The 19,808-nt window shown below is 49.6% G+C and overlaps 2 protein-coding genes across 53 annotated transcripts in view; one reads left to right on the top strand and one right to left on the bottom strand.

The window, feature by feature from the left end:
- LOC146405828 (uncharacterized) overlaps positions 1 to 14,821 on the bottom strand; it is a 53,051-nt gene extending 38,230 nt beyond the window's left edge. Inside the window, exons 1-3 of one of the 5 annotated variants that reach the window (XR_014839053.1) lie at positions 5,700 to 5,935; positions 4,488 to 4,958; positions 1,416 to 1,610 (exon numbers count right to left, since the gene is read on the bottom strand). The gene's annotated coding sequence lies outside the window, so the exon portion shown is untranslated. Of the gene's footprint in view, positions 1 to 1,415; positions 1,611 to 4,487; positions 5,943 to 14,607 lie in introns of those variants that run through there. The other 4 variants (XR_014839052.1, XR_014839054.1, XM_085015033.1 and 1 more) reach the window with 4 other exon arrangements.
- The window catches only part of SH3TC2 (SH3 domain and tetratricopeptide repeats 2), a 63,988-nt gene continuing 50,339 nt past the window's right edge, over positions 6,160 to 19,808 (top strand). For 37 of the 48 annotated variants that reach the window (XR_014839044.1, XR_014839045.1, XR_014839042.1 and 34 more), the window contains exons 1-2: positions 6,160 to 6,348; positions 17,217 to 17,315. Coding sequence is in view for 17 of the 48 variants with exons in the window: in XM_085014980.1 (XP_084871106.1) it covers positions 6,189 to 6,348; positions 17,217 to 17,315 (259 nt within the window). In the remaining 31 variants the exon portion in view is untranslated. Of the gene's footprint in view, positions 6,349 to 14,940; positions 16,387 to 17,216; positions 17,316 to 19,808 lie in introns of those variants that run through there. The other 11 variants (XM_085015000.1, XM_085015007.1, XM_085015014.1 and 8 more) reach the window with 6 other exon arrangements.

Genomic DNA, 19,808 nt, shown 5'->3' with positions numbered 1-19,808 from the left:
GTGAGATGGGCATTTACACTCCTGCCACACCTGCTTACCCCGCATCCCTGGGGCGTTAGCTGCCAAAATTTGGATGCACATTAGAAACACTTGGAATGGCTCTGAAAGAAGACCTTCAAGCACTCTGCTTCCAGAGAGCATATGTTGGGGCTGGGTGAGATCTAGACATCTGAATTCTGATAAATCTCTCCCAGTGAAAAGAATGTGAGCTGTCTCCTGACTCAGCAGGATGATTAAGCTTGGAACCCATTAACAGAAATACAGCAAGTGAGACGAAGGAGGGGGCAGTGCCTCAAAGCCGTATGCAGACTACGAAACTTTACTGCACAACTATACAGACTATGAGACTGTGGACAATTATACAGACTACGGAACTGTACTGGACAATTATATAGACTACGGAACTGTACTGGACAATTATACAGACTGTGAAACTGTACTGGACAATTATACAGACTATGAAACTGTACTGGACAATTATATATAGACTACGGAACTGTACTAGACAATTACATAGACTGTGAAACTGTACTGGACAATTACACAGACTACGGAACTGTACTGGACAATTATACAGACTATGAAACTGTACTGGACAATTATACAGACTATGAAACTGTACTGGACAATTATATAGACTATGAAACTGTACTGGACAATTATACAGACTATAAAACTGTACTGGACAATTATATATAGACTACGGAACTGTACTGGACAATTACACAGACTACGGAACTGTACTGGACAATTACACAGACTACGGAACTGTACTGGACAATTACACAGACTACGGAACTGTGCTGGACAATTACACAGACTACGGAACTGTGCTGGGCAATTACACAGACTACGGAACTGTGCTGGGCAACTGGACGGTGATCTAGGTCCCCCACTTCCAGGGGAACCTGGTCCTCACAGGAGCAGGACGTGGCTGGTGCAGGGCCTCAAAGCTCCACTGCACCAGGAAGAGGGAGAGCACGGAAGGGCAGGTGGCTGACCTGCCCCAGGTCCCCCAAGGAAGCTTATCAACAAAAAACACCAGGCGGTGGTGGGGATATTTCCTCTTGCTTGAAACGTATTTGTTTAGATCCCAAAGCCAGACGGCGTAATGATGAACAGAGGGGAGCATGAGATTTTCCTTTTCTTTTTTAAGGAAACAGCTTTACGACACCTGCTGATTGAAAACGTTGATGTGCTGAGGAGCAAGGACAGAAGTGAACGTTTCTGAAAGATGAGCTGGACGGAGGACAAAGTCTTTTCCCTGAGAGCCGGGGGGTGTCAGACCCGGGCTTGTCACACACACACACACACACACACACACACACACACACCCTCCCGCCCTGCCTGCTCACTAGGAAACAACTTAAAGCACCACTGGCTGCATCTGTCTCCTTTCGCGGGAGCATCGGCACCGAGTCCCGAGGTGTGAGTCTCCGAAGAGGCCCAGCCGCAGACGCGCCTCAAAGTGCCGACCACGTGGCCGCGTCTTCGTGGCCGCAGTTCCCTCGTCTCGGTCGTGGGCGAGGGGCGGCCGTGTCACGTGACGACGCTTCCTCGGCTGCCTCTCCCGGGAGAGGCTGCCTTGCCTGCCCGCGACCCCAGGCCGGCTGTGCAGCCAAGAAAGGAGAAAGCGACGTTTGGGAAGGAGCACCGGGCGATGCCCGGCGAGGTCAGCGCGGGCCTGGCGGTGGCCTCCGTCCGGGGCAGCAGGTGGGCAGCCCGGCTCCTCCCTGGGTGGCTGGCTCCGTTCCTCGGTGGACCCTGGCAAGGGCTCGCCATCACCCCTCGCAGAGAAGAGCCTGGGCGTCACCTGGGCTTTGGCGCTGTGACTTCTGTGCACTCCTGCCGCCGGCTGCTGGCTGCACCACACAGGCAGGTCCTCCTGGCACAGCGTGGGCACCAGCCTGAGTGGTGAGGAGCAGTCAGCCTCCAGGGTGGGACTCTGACTCCGCCCGCCCTGTTACCTGGGTGAGCCGGGGCGAGTCCCCAGACTCTGCTTCCTGATTGCTCAGTAAGGGCTGCAGGTTGAATGTGGACGCGCCCCTGAGCATCTAAGAGCCAGGAAGCACTTATCGTCAGTATGGTCACCATCCGTAGGGACGCGGCCTTTAGAGCAGGTGGCGGCAACCCTCAGTGAATGAAGAGCCCAGCGATGAAGGAATCAGCAGCTGGGAGGCTTGCGTCTCCGCTCCTCCGAGGATCAGGCCTCCAGCCCACTCCGACGCAGGGTTTCCTCACCTTGTCCCCGGTGACCATCTTAGCACCTTTGCTGATGGCTCTTCCTCAGTCTGGAAAACCTGTGTCTGCCCCTCAGTCACATGCCACCTCCTCCACGAAGCTCTCTTTGCTTTTCTCGCCTGGCCGGGTGTCAGGCCCAAACATGGGGAGCCGCCCTCCGCTCCTCCTCCCGCACCCTGCATCTCAGCCACAGGTCCCTCTGCCCTCCTTTCCCCACAGCGCAGAGCAACGCCCAGATGGCCAGATGCTCCCGAACTCCTCCTTCACGGGCTAATGTGACGGAATGCGTGACTGTCCTTCTTCTCGCTCCTGGGGTCTGCATTTGTCTCCCAGGGCTGCCCTCACAAAGCACCACAGACTCCGTGGCTCGGAGCATCAGAAATGCATTGTCTTGGAACTCTGGAGTCCAGAAGCCCCCAGTGGAGATGTTTACGTGGCTACGCACCCTTTGAAACCTGCAGGGGAGTCCTGCCTTGTCTCTTCCTAGCTTCTGGTGGTCACTGGGAGTCCTTGGCGTTCCTTGGCTTGCAGCTGTAGGATTCTAATCTCTCCTTTCACTTCACCTTCTGTGTCTCTATCTCCTCACAGGGCGTTTTTAAAAGTAAGCGGCCAGCATACGGGATGAGGCGCCTAACTTACTCCAGTACGACCCATCTTAACCTAAATAATCACGTATGCAGCAATCCTGTTTCCAAATAACGCCACATTCTGAGTCTCAATATATCAGTTTTGGGGGCCACGAGTCTACCCATGATTTCTCAGTTCTTCCCTTGAATTGTAGTACCCAAGTGTGTATCTTATTATCCTAACTAGAGTGTAAACTTCACAAGAAAAAAATTCAAATTTTCATCTGAAGTGGCAAACTGGCTGCCCTTGGCCTGTAGGGATATTTGTCAACCGCGAGCATGGGCCCCCAACGTGATGTGGAAGTTTTCCTGAATCAGTTCATGAATATTTATTTATTTTTGCTTTTTAGAGCCGCACCTGCAGCACATGGAAGTTCCCAGGTTAGGGGTCCAATTGGAGTTATAGCTGCCGGCCTACACCACAGCCACAGCAATGTGGGATCCAAGCCGCATCTGTGACCTACACCACAGCTCAAGGCAACACCAGATCCTTAACCCACGGAGTGAGGCCAGGGATTGAACCCATGTCCTTGTGGATACGTGTCAGATTCATTTCCACTGAGCCACCATGGGAATTCTCCGGTTGGTGAATATTTAAAAGTTTGGAAACTGTACCTAAGATTCTGGGGGTCTGGTTTCCACGACAAGTCAAATACCTGGTTTCACACCAGAGAAACAGTGCACTGTGTCCCTCATTGCCTGAAGCCCAGCGGGGCTTCTCTGCCTCTCCTTACACTGGAGAGTGTTCTCCTCATGCTGTATAAATGGAAGTACATACACATACAGTATTGGATTTGTTTCCCTAAGAGAACTTAGAATAACATACATACATAGTCTTTTTTTTTTTTTTGTCTTCTCTGCCTTTTCTAGGGCCGCTCCTGCGGCATATGGAGGTTCCCAGGCTAGGGGTCGAATCGGAGCTGTAGCCACCAACCTACACCAGAGCCACAGCAACGCGGGATCCGAGCCGAGTCTGCAACCTACGCCACAGCTCACGGCAACGCCAGATCCTGAACCCACTGAGCGAGGCCATGGATGGAACCCGAAACCTCATGGTTCCTGGTGGGATTCGTTAACCACTGCGCCACGACGGGAACTCCCATACATAGTCTTAAATATGCTACTCATTCAAAACTCTAAGACTTTCTCACTGCCTCCACTGCTGTCACTCTGGCTCCAGCCACCCTCATCTCTCTCCCGGACGTTACAATTGCTGCGTACGTGGAGTTACAGCTGCAGCCTCTTTTCCAAGGAGCAGCCAGAGTGACCCTTTAAAACCATGAGTCAGTCACGTGACTCCCGAATTTCGTGTCCTCCACTGGCTCCCACCTCCCTCTGCGTAAAAGTGGCTTTTAGGTGGCCTTCCAAGTCCTACACAACTTGGCCCCTGCTTCACCGGCCTCGTTCTGCACACGGCCCTGTCCCCCGGACCCCAGCACCCTCGCTCCTCTTTACCGTGTCCCAGGCGAGTCCAGTCTTGGGGCCTCGGCACCCGCTGCCCTCTGCCGGGAAAGCTCTGCTCTTGCCAGTTCATCGGAACCACCCATAAGCAGAATAATACTGACTTCTTGCATCTTTATCTCCCATTTATTTCATATTTGCCAAAAATGTGTGTCTTACCCAACTGCCTCAGGGAGTCCTCTCTGAGAGATGGCCCGGGAATCCGTGCAGGTCCGATTTCCAACCGCTGTCGCCGCAGGCTCCGGCTCAGGGATGTCCTGCACCGATTCACGGAGAGGTGTTAAGTCTGGGCATCCGTCTCCGCGTGCAAGTCAGAGCAGCTTTTCTCTTCACTGAGTCTCAGGTGCCTCCCGACGTGCTGAGTAGCTGCCTTCTCAAGAAGCCTTGCTCGTTTATCTCAGGCCCAAGGAAACATCCTAATTCACAAAGCACCGCGCTCTGGTGACGGGAAAGGACGCGGGACACATCATGCGAAGCGCATACTTCAAGCAGACCTGTGCAGAGAAGGCAGCCTCCACGACGATTTTGTGACCAGAGAGACCTGTGCCCCTGTGCCCCCCCGCCCCCGGGCCTCGGTCAGCGGTCGGCCAGCTCCAGAGGGCTCAGGTCACGAGTCCTTCCTCACCGGAGCTGTGGAAAGAGCCTGCATATCAGAAAACGGAAGCTCCTGGGCTGTGGCATCAACTAGACGTGGCTCAACCCTGAATCTGAGGTTCACAAATGGTGGGGCCTCTGCACGTGTTTCCTCCCTTACCAGACAGAGAGGACGCGGCTGGTCTTACGGAGCTGTTACAGGACTGAAATGATGCCAAGTGTGATGAGTGCCTGGACTATCCGGGAGTCAAGCCAGACCTCAGGGACACGGGCGAGACCCTGTCACCTGGGGCTGAACGGTGGTAGATGCAGTGGACACTCGTGCTCCTCCGGGGGGACTGGCCCCTGGGCTGTCCTCCACGCTGTCACTCCAGCGCTCCTTCCAGAATGCAACCTCAGCCAGACTACCTCCTTCCTTCGCGCGCCTGTGAGACGGACCCCAGCCCCGCCTCCCAGCAGCCCGCCAGGCGGGCTGTCAGGACCCTGCTTTCTCGCGGCCCACTCACCACTGACCTTTGCTCGGGGCATTAAAGCAACATTAGGTGCCTAGTGATCCTGGAGCGTGGCTGCTGGGTCAGTCAGGCCTCTAACTTCGCTGGCAGTCGGCAAGTGTTTTCCGTCTCCTTTAGGAAATGTGGGAAGCTTTCTGAAATTTAGTCACCCTGTCAAGAGCATCCTCTGCCCTCTCCTTACCCAGAGCGGAAGAGTTTGGTCTGGTGGGATCCACTTTTTCTAAGTATTTGTAACCTCAACCTTCCTGGTCCTCCATCCTCTCACCTGTAAGATGCTGGGCCCCCTCGGGAACTTCCCAGCTTCCTTCTGCCCACGACTGTGGGAGGCAGGGCTGGGGGCTGGCTCATCCAGGCTGCTGGGGGTGAGGGGAGACGCTGCGTGCACAGCTCCGCCTCCACCCCAAGAGCCAAGGAAGGTGGGGGGGGCCTGCCCGTGGGCCAAGCCGGCCACGGAGGGAGCAAGAACGGCAGCCTTGGATCTTGGGATGCTCTCTGGCCTCCTCACCACAGTCCCTCCCCTCCCCCCCAGGAACCAAACTGTGTATCTCACTCCCAGAATGTGAGGAATGTGCCACAGGCTGATAGGCATGATGCCATCTGCAGAGAGGCGGGTGGGCTCTGCTCCCTTCTGAGGCCTGGCAGTGCAAGGACTCCGGGGCCTGAGGGCCGGGCTGCCCCTCCCATCCTCCCTGGGCCTCCTGCTGCTGCCAAGACCATCAAAGGCTGCATTGTGCCTGAGTGGGACTCGGGCCTCATGTGCCAGGGAGGAGGCAGAGGAGGGACACCGCTGGGAGGCTGTCCCCTCCCAGTGCTCTTAGGCTGGTGTTCCCAGGGGTCTCGGCCCTGGGAGGATGGTGCACACATGGGTGGCTGCTTCTGCATCCCCGGGGAGCCGAGTCCATCCTGGGGCCTAGGTGAGTTTCCTGGGGGGCCCTGGCCTGTGGCTTGGCTGAGGCCGTGGGCCAACGACGCTTTAGGGATCTGCTGGTTGAAGAAGCTGCTCTTCCAAAGATGGGAGGTGGCCGCGCTCTGGGGCTTTCTCTCCTCCCTGCCTCCTATAGCTGGTGTCGTTCTGGCTTCATGAAAGGGGTCGAAGCCTGGGGAATCCCTACTTTCCCTGAAGAAAGAGGCTTTGAGCTGCTCTAGGAGGGGAGAGAATGCTGCTCTCGGCTGCCACTCCCAGGGGGTGACTAAGCCCTTCCTGCCTTTCTTCCCAAGATTCCCTGGTCAGGAAGGAAGCTCAGGCAGTGAATTCCTCTGAGGCCCAGGAGTGGTCATAAACTTGGCCTCAGTCACTCAGCCGTATTTTTGTCAGGATTACTGTTACTGGAGAAAAACAGGCAGTTTCCTGCCTCCTACCTGCCACAGTGTGATCTTTTGTTTTGTTTTAAATTTTAGTACGTCAGCGTGAGGTCAGAGTTGTTGCTCTCACAAAGTGTCAGGTCACCTGAGACTTAACATGAGGTGACCAACCCTGCTGATCTGCCCGGGACCCAGGGCTTTCCCAGGGCACCGGCAGGGCTCACACCGGGACAGGCGCAGGCAAGCAGGTTGCCCGGTCACCTGCCCCTTGTCTTTTCAGAGCAAGACCCAGGTGAGGCCTGTGGCCGCCAGCATGCGGGCGGGCTCTGGGGGAGGAGGGGGAGTGGAGGAGGGCTTGTTTGGGAGGCAGAAGACCCTTCGCAACGGGTCATCACTGCCAGCCTTGTTAGAATTTGGTGTCTTCCTTGGAGGGGGAGCCCAGGGGAACCCCAGCCTCTGCTAGATGGCTTCCCCTTATGAGGTCTTGTGACAGGGGCTCGACAACGTGGACGTCACCAGGCGTTTCCTAAAGGGACCTGAAGCAGCCACGTTTGCTTCCTCAGCTTGAAGTCCCAGCCTAGGCACCCTGGCACCTCCTGCAGAGAGAGGCTCCCAGACTAAAGCCCCCCTGGACTTAAAAATAAAAGTAAAAATACCCCCAAATAACACCCTTGACCCAGAAGCCACGGACCTTCAGCTGGAAAATGTTTTGTTTCTCTTTCTAAGAGGCACACACTTCTGAGGCCCTCCCTGTGTATCTGTGTCACTGTGCCCGCGGGAGCAGATGTACAGAGGCTGCGGAACCATGAAGGATCACGCGTCTGTAAGGCAGGGACCCAGGTTCTAGATGTGACTCAGTCTACCTCCTGTCAGGCAGGCATCTTCGTGGTTAAACACCTGGCCTTTGAGATCAGAGCCTCTGGGTTCAATCTTGGTTCTTTGATTGGACTTGAGCACTGTATTTAACCTCTCTGTACTTCAGCTTCGTCGCCTGTAGATTTGATATCGTTATGCCTTTCTCGTACGGTTGTGGTGGAGATTAAGTCTACATGTGAAACACTTAAAACAACCTGGCACACGATTAAGCACGATAAATAAGACGAGGCGCATTAATCATAGCTCTGTGACCACGGCACATCACACACTCAAGGCCTGCCGCTGCTCATCTAGAAAATGAGCGAGCTGCCAAATCAGCTTGTGGATGTATCTTAGGGAGCCCTGCCCCTGTTCCCTGACCCCCAGCTTCAGCTGGAGCAGCTCTGCTTCTGTTTGACACCCTGTGTTTGAGTCCACGATGTCTTGTAAAAGAATTCTAGAGCTTCAAGGAAACAAACCGCTGAGCACATTCTCACAGTTCCTATGACATTATCGTTCAATTATCCTATTGTTTCGCCGCATTTTTGCCATCGCACTGGCTGGCATCCTGAGTTTACTTTTCTACTCAGTCAGCCTGATATTATTTCCAGTGAGCCTTTTCATGCCATTTCCCCAAACCGTTTTCTGAACTTGTCAGGGAGCTTCCCTGCGGAGCATGACATGGATGTCACAGGTCTGAGGCCAGCTGCTAAAACTATCTCCTTCCACCTTCCTTTGTTTACCAAGGGAAATGGAACAAAGTATGACAGACACGCCCTGGAGGGAGTTAACAGTGTGTGACTCGGGCAAGCCCCCTGAGGTCTTCGAGCCTGTTTTCCCGTCTGTAAAATGGATCTAATGACAGCATCTTTCCCATGAAGCTTTGGTGAGGATTCAATCAGACAATGCCTCTTACGGATTTAGCACAGCGTCTGGCCTCTGACAACTCCTCAGTAACTGTGCTGTTTCACTGTTAGCCAGGAGGGACCTCTCTACATCCCTTCCCCCCTAACTCCCGGGGCCACCAGAGTAGAAGTCTGTGCTCCTTTGCTTTGGCGGCTGCTGCACTGATGCCTATTTACGTGCGAGTAGACAGCTAGGCCAACAGTCCTCAGGGGTTAGGCAGGCAGAAAGGAGAAGGCCTGATAGCACTGAGCCCTGCCCGGCTGCCCAGCTGGTGGCTGTGGTGTGACATAATGACAAACGCTGTCCCTGCCTGCCTCCAGGCACGCTGTATTCTCACTCATGAACTCTGCCTATAACATCTGTTCCTGTGATGTTTCTCACTGGCTCACACATAGTGAGAAACATTCCTCACTCTTGATTGAACATGGGCAGGAAGTGGGTTTCGGGTAAATGCATCATTTCTGACTTCAGGTCCCCTGGAGATTCTTGCCACTACAACTGTACTAAACCACAGGTGCTCACTTAGGATCAAAGAGCAAGTCACGTCAAGACTAGGGAGTTCCCTTGTGGCACAGTAGGTTACGGATCCAGTGTTGTCACCGCAGAGGCTTATGTCGCTGCTATGGCACGGGCTCAGCCCCTGGCCCAGGAACTTTCACATGCCGTGGATGCAGCCAAAAAAAGATTTGTTGGTCTAAACGCTTCCAGCACTGTCCTCTTATCTCTCAAGGCCATCCTGGAGAAATCTGGCGGTCTTAGGCCCTTAAACAGAGGATGTGGGGGAAGAGATACATCTGCCTGCCTTGATGGCTGTTGTTTGCGACTTTCCTTTCACCTTTTTTGGTAAAAGTGAATCATGAGGAGATGCAGGCTGAATACTGACAATAGCAATTGATGCTTCACATTTAAACTTTAAAAAACTTGTGAGCCACTTTGAATATACCAATAGTAGAAAATATTAGAAAAATATGCAAATTTATACTTTACCTATTAGCTTTAGAACTTCATTTACTTAAAAAAATAAAACATTATAAATATACTTTGGGCTCCCTGGGTTTTCCTCAATCTCATTACCCTTGCTTCCTCCCCCAAATTAATCACATTTTTGAATTCAGGGCTTTTGCGCTTTTATTACATATTTGTTTACTTATAATCATTGCAAAGAATTTATTTTGAAGATTTTTAAACTTAAAATGATATATTATGCAACCTGATGTTTTTGGCTCAATATTATTATCTACGACCAAGTCAAGTAGACAGATACAGCTGTGGTTCCAAACTGATATTTATCCCGACCAGGGCCATGTGGGTTACATCCTAAAAACTGTTGGTGCTGTGCTCGTTGGGCTGAAGGAAGACAAGGGGGCGGAGAACAAAGCAGGCAGGGCAAGGTTTACTGTTTAGTTTTCTTCTTAAAATTGGGGGTGTGGGGGATGGGTGCGATCAGGAGAGACAAAGAGCAGAAATGGGGGTGACTTCTCATTTCTGGAAAGCTTCTGGAGTAAAATGTAGTTTGTAGTTCTTTTTTTTCTTCTCATCTCTTATGATACGATGATTATTTTTAGGACTTTATTTGGATTTTTATCTTTTTTGTTATGTACCTATTGTAGATTTTTGGTTTGTGGTTACTATGCATATATCAGTCCTGGTAACACACACACACACACACACACACACACACACACACACACACACACACACACACACACACACACACACACACACACACACACACGCTTTTTTCTTAGGGCTGCACCTGTGGCATATGGATGCTCCCTGGCTGGGGGCTGAACTGGAGCTGCAGCTGTCAGCCTACATCACAGCCATGCCAGATCCAAGCCTAGGCACAGCTCGCAGCAACGCTAGATCCTTTAACCCACTGAGTGAGGCTAGGGATCCAATTCACATCCTCATGGATACTAGTCGGTCTCCACAACAGGAACTCCCACATACACATGTGTGTTGTGTATTCTCTAACCACTTACTGTGACTATAGATGATTTACTACTTTTTAAACTTTCGTACTAGCTTTATATGCAGTTGATTTACTTTACTGCATATTTGCCTTCACAAATAAACGTTCTCCTTTCATAACTTTCATGTTTCAAGTTGTGGCCTTTTCTTGTTCACTATCAGATGTCCTTTTAAAAGCTTTTTGTAAAGTTGGTGGTGCTGCACTCTTTTTAGCTTTTGTTTGTTTGCCAAACTTGTGATCTCTCCACCGAATCTGAACTACAGCCTTTCCTGTCAAGTATTCTGGTGGTAGGTTCCTCCTTTCCAATGCGTTGTGCTGCTCCCTTCCGGCCTGCATAGTTTTTGCTGAAGAGTCCGCTAATAGCCCTATGGGAGTTCCTCTGTTATGTAATTTGTTGCTTTTACCTTGAGGCTTTTAATAGTCTCCCTTTATCTTTTACTTTTGTCATTTTAACTACAATGTGTCTCGGTGTGGGTCCCTTTGTGCTGATCCTGTTTGGGACCTGTACCATTCCTGTAGCTGGAGGTCTGTTTCCTTTCCCAGGGTAAAAAGTTTTCAACTATTGTGTCTCCAAACATGTGCTGTGTCCCTTTCTTGCTCTCACTCTTTTCCTTTAACATGAATGGTAGTTAGCATGCTTGATGCTGTCCTAGGTCTCATAAGCTGCCTTCATTTCTTTTTATTCTTTTCTGTTTCCAGCTTCAGTGACTTCCAGTACTCTGTCTTCCAGCTAGCTGATCTGTACCTCTACAGCATCTAATCTACTTTTGATTCCTTCCTGTGTATTTTTTGTATCAGTGATTATATTCCTCATTTGTTTCTTTATATTTTCTGGATCTCTGTTAAAAACTGCTACCTTCTCACTCTGTTCATCTGATCTGAGTTCTCTGAACATCCTTCTGAGCATTACCTTGAACTGCCAGGTGAACTGCCCATCACCACTTCACTTAGTTCTTCTTCTGGGATTTTATCTTGTTCCTTTTGTTGGAGTGTATTCTTCTGTTGCTTCATTTTGCCTAATTTGCTTTTTAAAAAATTTCTCTGTGTTAGATAGCTTGATTATGTTTCATGACCCTAGAGTAGCCTTTTGTAGATGTCCACAAGCTACTGAACAACCAAGGAATCAAAATTTTTTCAAAAATTACTCTGAGACCAATGAAAAAGGAAATATTCCAAAATTCATGGGATGCAGCAAAAACAGTTCTAAGAGGAAAGTTCATAGCAATGAATGCCTACCTCAAAAAATAAGAAAAGTTTCAAATAAATGAATTAACACCTCAAGAAACTAGAAAAAGGGCAAATGAAGCCCAAAGGCAATAGAAAAAAAGAAATAACAAAGATTAGAGGAGAAATAAAATAGAGACTAGAAAATTTTAAAAGATAAATAAATTTAGGATCTGATTCTTTGAAAAGATGAAGAAAATTGACAAACTTAAGACTCAAAGAAAAAATAGACAAAACTTGAATTTTAAAAAATCAGAAATGAAAGAGCAGATATCACAGCTAATACCATAGAAATACAAAGTTTTTCAAGCACATGCTATGAATAATTATATATCTACAAATTGGACAGCCTAGAGAAAAAAAGATAAATTCCTAGAAACATACAATCTAACACGAATGAATCATGAATAAATAAACAAAAAGCTAAACAGACCAATTACTAGCAGGGAGATTGATTCAGTAATCCAAACTCCCCTAACAAACAGAAGTCCAGGACCAGATGGCTTCACAGGTGAGTTCCATTGAGTATTAAAAGAAGAATTAGTGTCAAACCTACCTAAACTCTTCCAAAAAATAGAATACAAGGAAACTCTTCTAAACTCAGTTTACAAGGCCAGCATTACCCTGGTACCAAAGGCAGACAAGGACTCTATAAGAGAAAAAACAAAACAAAACAAAACAAAACTGCAGGAGTTTTTACTGGAAAACACAGATACAAAACTCTTCAACAAAATGAGGAAACTGAATTCAGCAGTTCATTAAAGGGGTCTTATACCAATGTAAAATAAGGCTTACTTGAGAGATTCAAGAATGGTTCAACATTCACAAATCAGTCAGTGTAATAAATCACACTGATATAATGAAGGATGAAAATTATCACCTCAATAAAGTCAGAGAAACCATTTGACAAAATTCAGTGTTCATTGATGATAAAAACTGTCAACAAAGTGGTGATAAAAGTTATGTACTTCAATAAAACAATCATACACGATAGGCCCCCAGCTAACATCACACTCAATAGTGAAGAGCTGAAATAATTTCTTCTATGATCAGGATAAAGACAAAGATGCCTGCTCTCAGCACATGTAATCAAAATAGTACTGAAAGACCTATCCACAGGTAGTAAGCAAGAAAAAGAAATAAAAGACTCTGTTTGGAAAGGAAGAAGTAAAATTGCCTTTATTTGCAGATGTATCTATGCATATATTCAGCTTGATGTACTACTGTCAAACAGCTTCCCAAAGTGAAAATTTTTTAAATTTATTCTCATACTTGCAGTATATGGGAGTTCTAGTTGCTGTGTATCTTACAAACACTTGGCTTTACCCATTTTATTTTCATCTCTCATTTTCACCAGCCTGTACAGTGGTGTTTCACTGTGGGTTTTTCATTTTCCTGATGAACTTCCGAAATTTTTCGTAAATTTACTGGCCATTTGGATGTTTTCCTTTTTAAGGAAATTTCTGACTACCCTCAGGTCATGCAGATACTCTTCCATATTTTGCTCCAAGTTTTTACTTTCTTTCTTTTTAGGGACACACCTGCAGCATAAGGAAGTTCCAGGGCTAGAGGTCAAATGAAAGCTTCAGCTGCCAGCCTACGCCACAGCCACAGCAACCTTGGATCTGAGCTCCATCTGTGACCTATGCCACAGCTTGTGGCAATGCAGAATCCTTAACCTACTGAGTAAGGTCAGGGATCGAACCTGCATCCTCACAGACACTATGTTGGGTTCTTAACCCACTAAGCCACAATGGGAACTCCTGTACAGGTTTCTCTCTCTCTCTTTTTTAAATAAGCACCTAGGAGTTCCCGCTGTGGAGCAATGGGATCAGCAGCCTCTCTGTGGTGCTTGGATGCAGGTTTTTTTTTTTTTTTTTTTTTTTTTTTTCCCCACTGTACAGCAAGGGGGTCAGGTTATCCTTAGATGTATACATTGCAGTTACAGTTTTTTCCCCCACCCTTTCTTCGTTGCGACATGAGTATCTAGACATAGTTCTCAAGGATGCAGGTTTGATCCCTGGCTGGCACAGTGGGTTAAGGATCTGGCATTCCCCCAGCCACAGTTAAGGTCATAACTGTGGCTTGGATTTGATCCCTGGCCTGGGAACTCTATATGCCACGAGCAGCCAAAAAAGAAAAGAGTAAGCACCTAAATAATTCTGAGGCATATCGTCCACAAATCACATTTAGCAAACTGTGATATTCTGCTCTAAACTTCACATGTCCTTTAAGAGCTGCGTGCCCCGCCCTCTCCCCCAAACTAGAGTCACCATCCTGGACCTCCTTCTTCAAGGTTGGCTCACGCCATGGCCTAGCACGGTCTTCAGGCAATTGTTTCTTCTCATGGAGTCTTACATAAAGCTCGCCAGGGCTGGGTATACATGAGCGAGCTGGCAGTTTGGGGACTGTGATGGCGAAAACAAATACCCCATAGGGGTGGCAACAAATACTCAGCCCTAGCTGACCGTGGCCAGACGAGCATGGGGCCTCAGGCTAGAGTTCTTCCAGTTTTCAAAGCCAAGCCAAGCATCTGGGTAAAACAACCTGATTTCTAAATGACGTAGAGCAATCCAACCTCTAAAAATTCACTGCGGGGGAAAATAAAACAAGAAAAAAATGTTTGTGGGTCTTCTACGGCCTGCAGCCTCCGGTACACCAGTTGCCGAACTTCGTGCTGGAGCAGCAGGCAGGCTGTCGTGCCCACCGCGCCCGCGGGCCCTGAGGAGCCTCACCCAGGAGCCCATCAGAAACGCAGGACCTCAGGCTTTCAACTATCGAGACAGAATCTGTATTTTATCAGCATCCCCAGGTGACTCACACGCTCCTTAAACCTTGACAACGTTATGAAGCTATGTGGTTCTCAATACTGGCTCACAGCCGAATTACTCGAGGAACTGAAGCCTAATACCTGCACCGGCGTGGAAGGGTCGCGCTCTCCCCGGTCAGGCCTGCGCCGCCCCGAACGAGGGGCAGATGTCATGGCGAACAGGCTGCTCTTCTCCTTCCGCCCCGCGGGCTCCTGGCCGCTCCTCTTGCCCGCGGGTGGTGTGTGGAGGGCAGAGGCGCAAAACCGCGCCAGACCTTGGTCTCCAACCCCGTGGTTCACGTTGCCGGCGGGGCGTGGGGTGGGGAGGGGCCTGACGCGCGGCCACTTCCGCCTCGCCTTCCCCGCTGGTCTCGCGAGTTTCGGTGTGTCTCGCGAGGCTTCCCGCCGCCTCACGCCGTGCGTGCGCACGCTCAGGGAGCCACGCGGCACGCACCACGCTCGGGGCACCTCGCACCCCCCTTGTCCCGGGGCGCTTTCCGCGGTGTCCCTTGGATGCCTGAGACTGAGCAGCGGCGTCATTTCCGTTTCCAGAGACCACCTCGCCGTCCCCTGAGGTGGCGCGTCCCGTGAGCCGTCTGCTTGGGGGTCGAGACGTGGAGCGGGCAGGCCTGGGCCCCGGTGGGGCGGGTGCCTCGTCGCGGTCGTCCTCACTGCGTGCTGGCGGACGGACGTGGCCGCGTGTCCCCCTTCGCCAGGGTCGTGGGCGGGCCGGCCGTGCGAAGCCAGGATCTGTCAGGCCTGTCGGGCCAACCCCCGCTGAGGCAGACGGACGGGCCTGGGCCTTGCGAGCTTCCCCCTCCCGGCTGACCGGGAAGGCGCACGGCGGCCCCAGGCTGACCCGGCCCGCGAGAACTGGCGCCACTCGAGTGGCCCTGTGGCCCTGGTGCGGGGCTGGTGGGTGGGGGCAGCGGCCCCCGTGAGAAAACCTGTAGCGACCCGACAGGGAGCCTTGGGGTACCTGCCCCCCCCCCAGCGGGTGGGCAGAACCCTTCAGCTTCACAAGCGGGCTTAGCAGGCCTCACGGTGAGGCCAAGGGCAGCTCTATGGAAAAGAAAAAGAAGAAAAAAGGGAAAGAGAAAAATATCATGCTGCACCATGAGCAATGGAATTCAGCATTTCTGGAGATGAGGCCTAGGCACTGATGTATTTAAAACGCAATCTGGGTGACTTGAATATGCAGCGCTAATTTAGATCCAGTCCTCATTTATGATCTGGAAAAGTGAAATCTCAAAAAATGGATAGATGGCGTATCTTGACAAGCCTCAAGTAATATATAACTTGTATCTCATGATTACCGAGCTAGAAGCTTTTTGCTGCAGTTACTTTTGGTTCCCCGAGGGGCAGAACTGCAAAATGACCTAGTCGCCTGACTCTAGCTCATTATTGCCAGCTTTCCAGCTAAGCCTCGCTTTCAGCACTGACCCTCTAACGGAATTTATTAGATGAAGGGCTGTGAGCTGATGGGCCCCTCCTTCGGCTCATTCAAGCCAAAATCCATTTCATTCTCCCAGTTCATCACCCCCCTCCACCCAAGTGCTAACTGCCTGCACTATGAAGAAACAGAAGCGTCTCCGCGTGGGTCTCACTCTCCCGATGTGTAGGCCTGGAAGGAGGCAGAGACTCCTGGCAGCAGTGTGAAGACTTCAATTCGGTGTTAACCAGCAGTGACTAGATGGCATGTGGTGACGTCATCCCTCTTCAACACGCTTGGGTTGCATCAGGAGAAGCACAGGTCCGGAATGCAAACCTCATAGGTCTTTCCGATCTACCCCTTCACAGTTGAAGAAGTTGGATGAACGAGATGAGTAACTTGTAAACAGTGGTGGAACCAAGTTTCTTAATCTCACTTTCCAGTATCAGGTAGTGCTTCTAATGTTCTGACCCCATGGTGGAGTCCTTGAGCAGTTTGCTCAAAAGATTAGGATAACCAAGAGTAACATGTGAAGGACCTGACGTTCTTCTGTTACAGTTTGAGGATAGCATAAAGGAGGCCCACATTCCGTATCAGTTCTTGTGAAATTCCCTTCTGTCCTTTCATATCTACTGCCTTGTGCATTGTAGCTGCGCTCTCCGTCTCTTTCCAACTCTATGCCATCGAAAATCGCCTCTTTCCTAACCCTAGTCTGTGCTATGATCTTCTTTTCTCTCATTTTCACTCCAGTTTTATAGCAGAAAAGACAGGAACATTTTGGAAAGCTGGGAAGGAAAGGTTTCCCATACAGAACTCCATGCAGTGGGCAGATAGAAGGGCAGTCTGGGGGCAGTGACACATTTCAGGGCCATGACAGTCATGCCCAAGCCATCTCCCAAATGATGCCCTTCTCCCTTGCTCCACCCCAGCACTGCTGTTATCCACCTTGCTGCAGTCAAATGAGTGGTGACCTCGTAGGCTCAGCAGATAGTGAGCACCTTCAGTATGCTAAGCCACGGGACTCAGCCGGATTTATGGGTGGGAAATATTTTTTAATAAAGTGGGAACACCCAGACTGCTGTAGGATTGAGGTAGCCTGAGTGACAGTTCTTTGGTAACAGTTGAGTACTAAATAATTTTAAAGCCGTGGTGATAATTATTAGAATTCTTCCAGGCTACCAGCCCTGGAGGGAAAATGATCACTCGATAAAAAACTGCACCCTTTGCTTACGGCTTTCTTAACACTCTCACAAATGATCTTTCATTTTATCTCCTCCAGGTAAAGAAACTCCTTCCAAGGATCCAACCATATCGAGTGAGTTTATACCCTCATCTGAAAACAAGGAAAAATGTTTCCTGTCACAGAACATGACTCCAGGTATCTAAACCCCAAAGACAAAGCCTATTAAAATATTTTCCGTGTGGAGCACTGCAGTAATTCCCTTATCAGTCCTATCTGCACCTTCCCTCCCTCTCATCTTTCTAGGCACCACCATCAAATACAGCTCTGTAGGCATGGCCTTGACTGTGGTACTTGCTCACAGATCTTCCAGTGCTCCCGCTGCACATAAGGTTAAGCAAAACCGTGTCAGGTTGATGCTCAGAGCTCTTCACAATCAGGCACTTATTAGGTACTTCATACCTATTCGCTGTGTTCAGTGAAGCATGTCATTGAATAGATTTTAAGGTGCTCAAGGACGGGGGTAGTTTTTTTTTTTTTTTTTTTTAAATTAGGCATTCTACATAATACCTAAAAGAGTTGTTCGTGCATAACTGGTGCTCAGAAAATGTTGGGTAAGTCCATATGTGAATAATTGAGTGAGTACAATGGAGGTCATGTGTCTTTTCTGTACACCCCCTGGAACTGTACCTTATACAGAACTGGCGACCTAATGAATAAGTGAAGAAAGGGTCGAGGGCATGGGGTGAGACTGGCTGAGCAGAAGGGCGTCTTTCTGAATCTTTCCGGCACATGGAGGTCCCCAGGCTAGGGGTCGAATCGGAGCCACAGCAATGCGGGATCCGAGCCCCATCTACAACCTACACCACAGCTCACGGCAATGCTGGATCCTTAACCCACTGAGTGAGGCCAGGGATCGAACCTGCAACCTCATGGTTACTAGTTGGGTTCGTTAACCACTGAGCCATGACAGGAACACCTCAAGTGAAAAAAATTTTATTCTCAACACATGTCTTTCACAGTGTCCCCCTAAGAGACTTCAGTGAAGCTGGCAAAGAGAGAACATTCTTCAGAGAGAGCTCCTACCCCTGGGCTGAACCTTGTACAGGGAACTCTGAGGATAAGGCTGTAGAAGACTCACTTCTGTTATACAGTAACAGGGACCGTTTTTGAGGGCAAATCATGTGCCAGGCACATGTGGAGTAATCCCTGATGTTTCTTTTCACCCTCACCTGATCACTTCCAGGAGGTGGCAACACACTCTCCAGTCTTCCTTTCTTTTGTTTTTTTCTTTTTTGCCACCATGTGGCACATGGAGTTCCTGGCCCAGGGATTAGATCTGAGCTGCACTTGCAACCTATGCCAGCTGCGGCAGTGCCAGATCCTTCACCCACTATGCTGGGCCACGCATTGAACCTTCATCCCAGCGCGGTCAGTCCTGTTGCACCGCAGGGGGAGCTCCCAAACTCCCCATTTCAAAGGCAGTAAACAGAGTCTCGGAGAGGGGGATGACTCCCCCTCTACACAGTTAATATGTGGTGAGAAGTGGATCCAGTCTCTGGTCCTTGTTCGTAACCACGAGGCCCCATTATCTTGCAAACATACACACCTCTCCAGCACACGAAATAGAGATTTGTGGAAAAGATTTGCATCATGAATGTTTTAAAGGATATATGTTACATCAACAGATAGTGTATAAATGTCATGCCAGATTCTTTGCCCAGTTTCAAATTGGGAAACTTCTTGATTGACAGAAAAATCTTGCCCTTTGTTTCTCGCTGGTATGTCAATCTGCTTAGCTGTCTGTCAGCTTTGGGCCATCCCTGAAAAAGCTGAATCACCCACCACCTGTTGTTTGATGAACGCGTGGAGTCAGCATTTTGCCTTATCAAGCGTGAAGGCCAGTGAACAGAGGGTACGTGTAGGTGAAACTTACCCAGCTGAGCCCGAGCTTGTCCATCTTTCAGCGTTTTCCGCCATGAAGCTGTTTGTAGGAAGGTCATAGAGTGAGATGGAGAGACTCAACTCCAGCTGCCAACCTCTTTGTGCGGAAGAGTCACAGGCAGAATCAAATGCATTATCGTTTTTAAACCCCTGGTTTTCAGAAGGATTAAAAGCATGATGAAATGAGCTTCACGGTGGAACTTGCGTGACCTTGATTTACTCCCCCATCCACAGAGGACCGTGTAAGATCCTGCAGTGGCGAAGAGGTGCTGCTCTGAATGTCACCTCTCACTGGTTGAGATCCCCAAGCAGTTTGCTTGTTTAAATCCAGGTCATGGGAGTTCCCATTATGGCTCGGTAACAAACCCAACTGGTATCCATGAGGACTCGAGTTTGATCCTTGGCCTCGTTTAGTGGCATAAAGGATCCAGTGTTGCCCTGAGCTGTGGTGTAGGCTGGCACCTGCAGCTCTGATTCAGTCCCTAGCCTGGGAACTTCTAATGCCTGAGGTGTGGCCCTAAAAAAAAACAAACAAAAAGAAAAAACTAGATCATAACCTTTGATTCAAGTGCATGGCAAGGAGATTCACACTGAAGAGGCTGTCACTTATCAGGAGCTATTCCAAGGGAGATTCTGGAGGGAATTTGGATCAGACTTTGGAAGGGCAGGAGGTTTGGAGAAAAGGGACTACAGAATGAGACTCAAGGTTAGTTGCGGTGTAAGATGAGAGCAGCAAGCACTAACTAC

The sequence above is a fragment of the Sus scrofa genome, chromosome 2 (assembly GCF_054392235.1).
Source record: "Sus scrofa isolate SSC_HxYL_T2T_F1_AM1 chromosome 2, Sscrofa_HxYL_maternal_Yorkshire_Landrace_v2.0, whole genome shotgun sequence".
In the NCBI taxonomy this organism is placed as follows: domain Eukaryota; kingdom Metazoa; phylum Chordata; class Mammalia; order Artiodactyla; family Suidae; genus Sus; species Sus scrofa.
Note: the sequence above shows the minus strand (reverse complement) of the source record. Positions and strands in the feature narration are given on the sequence as shown.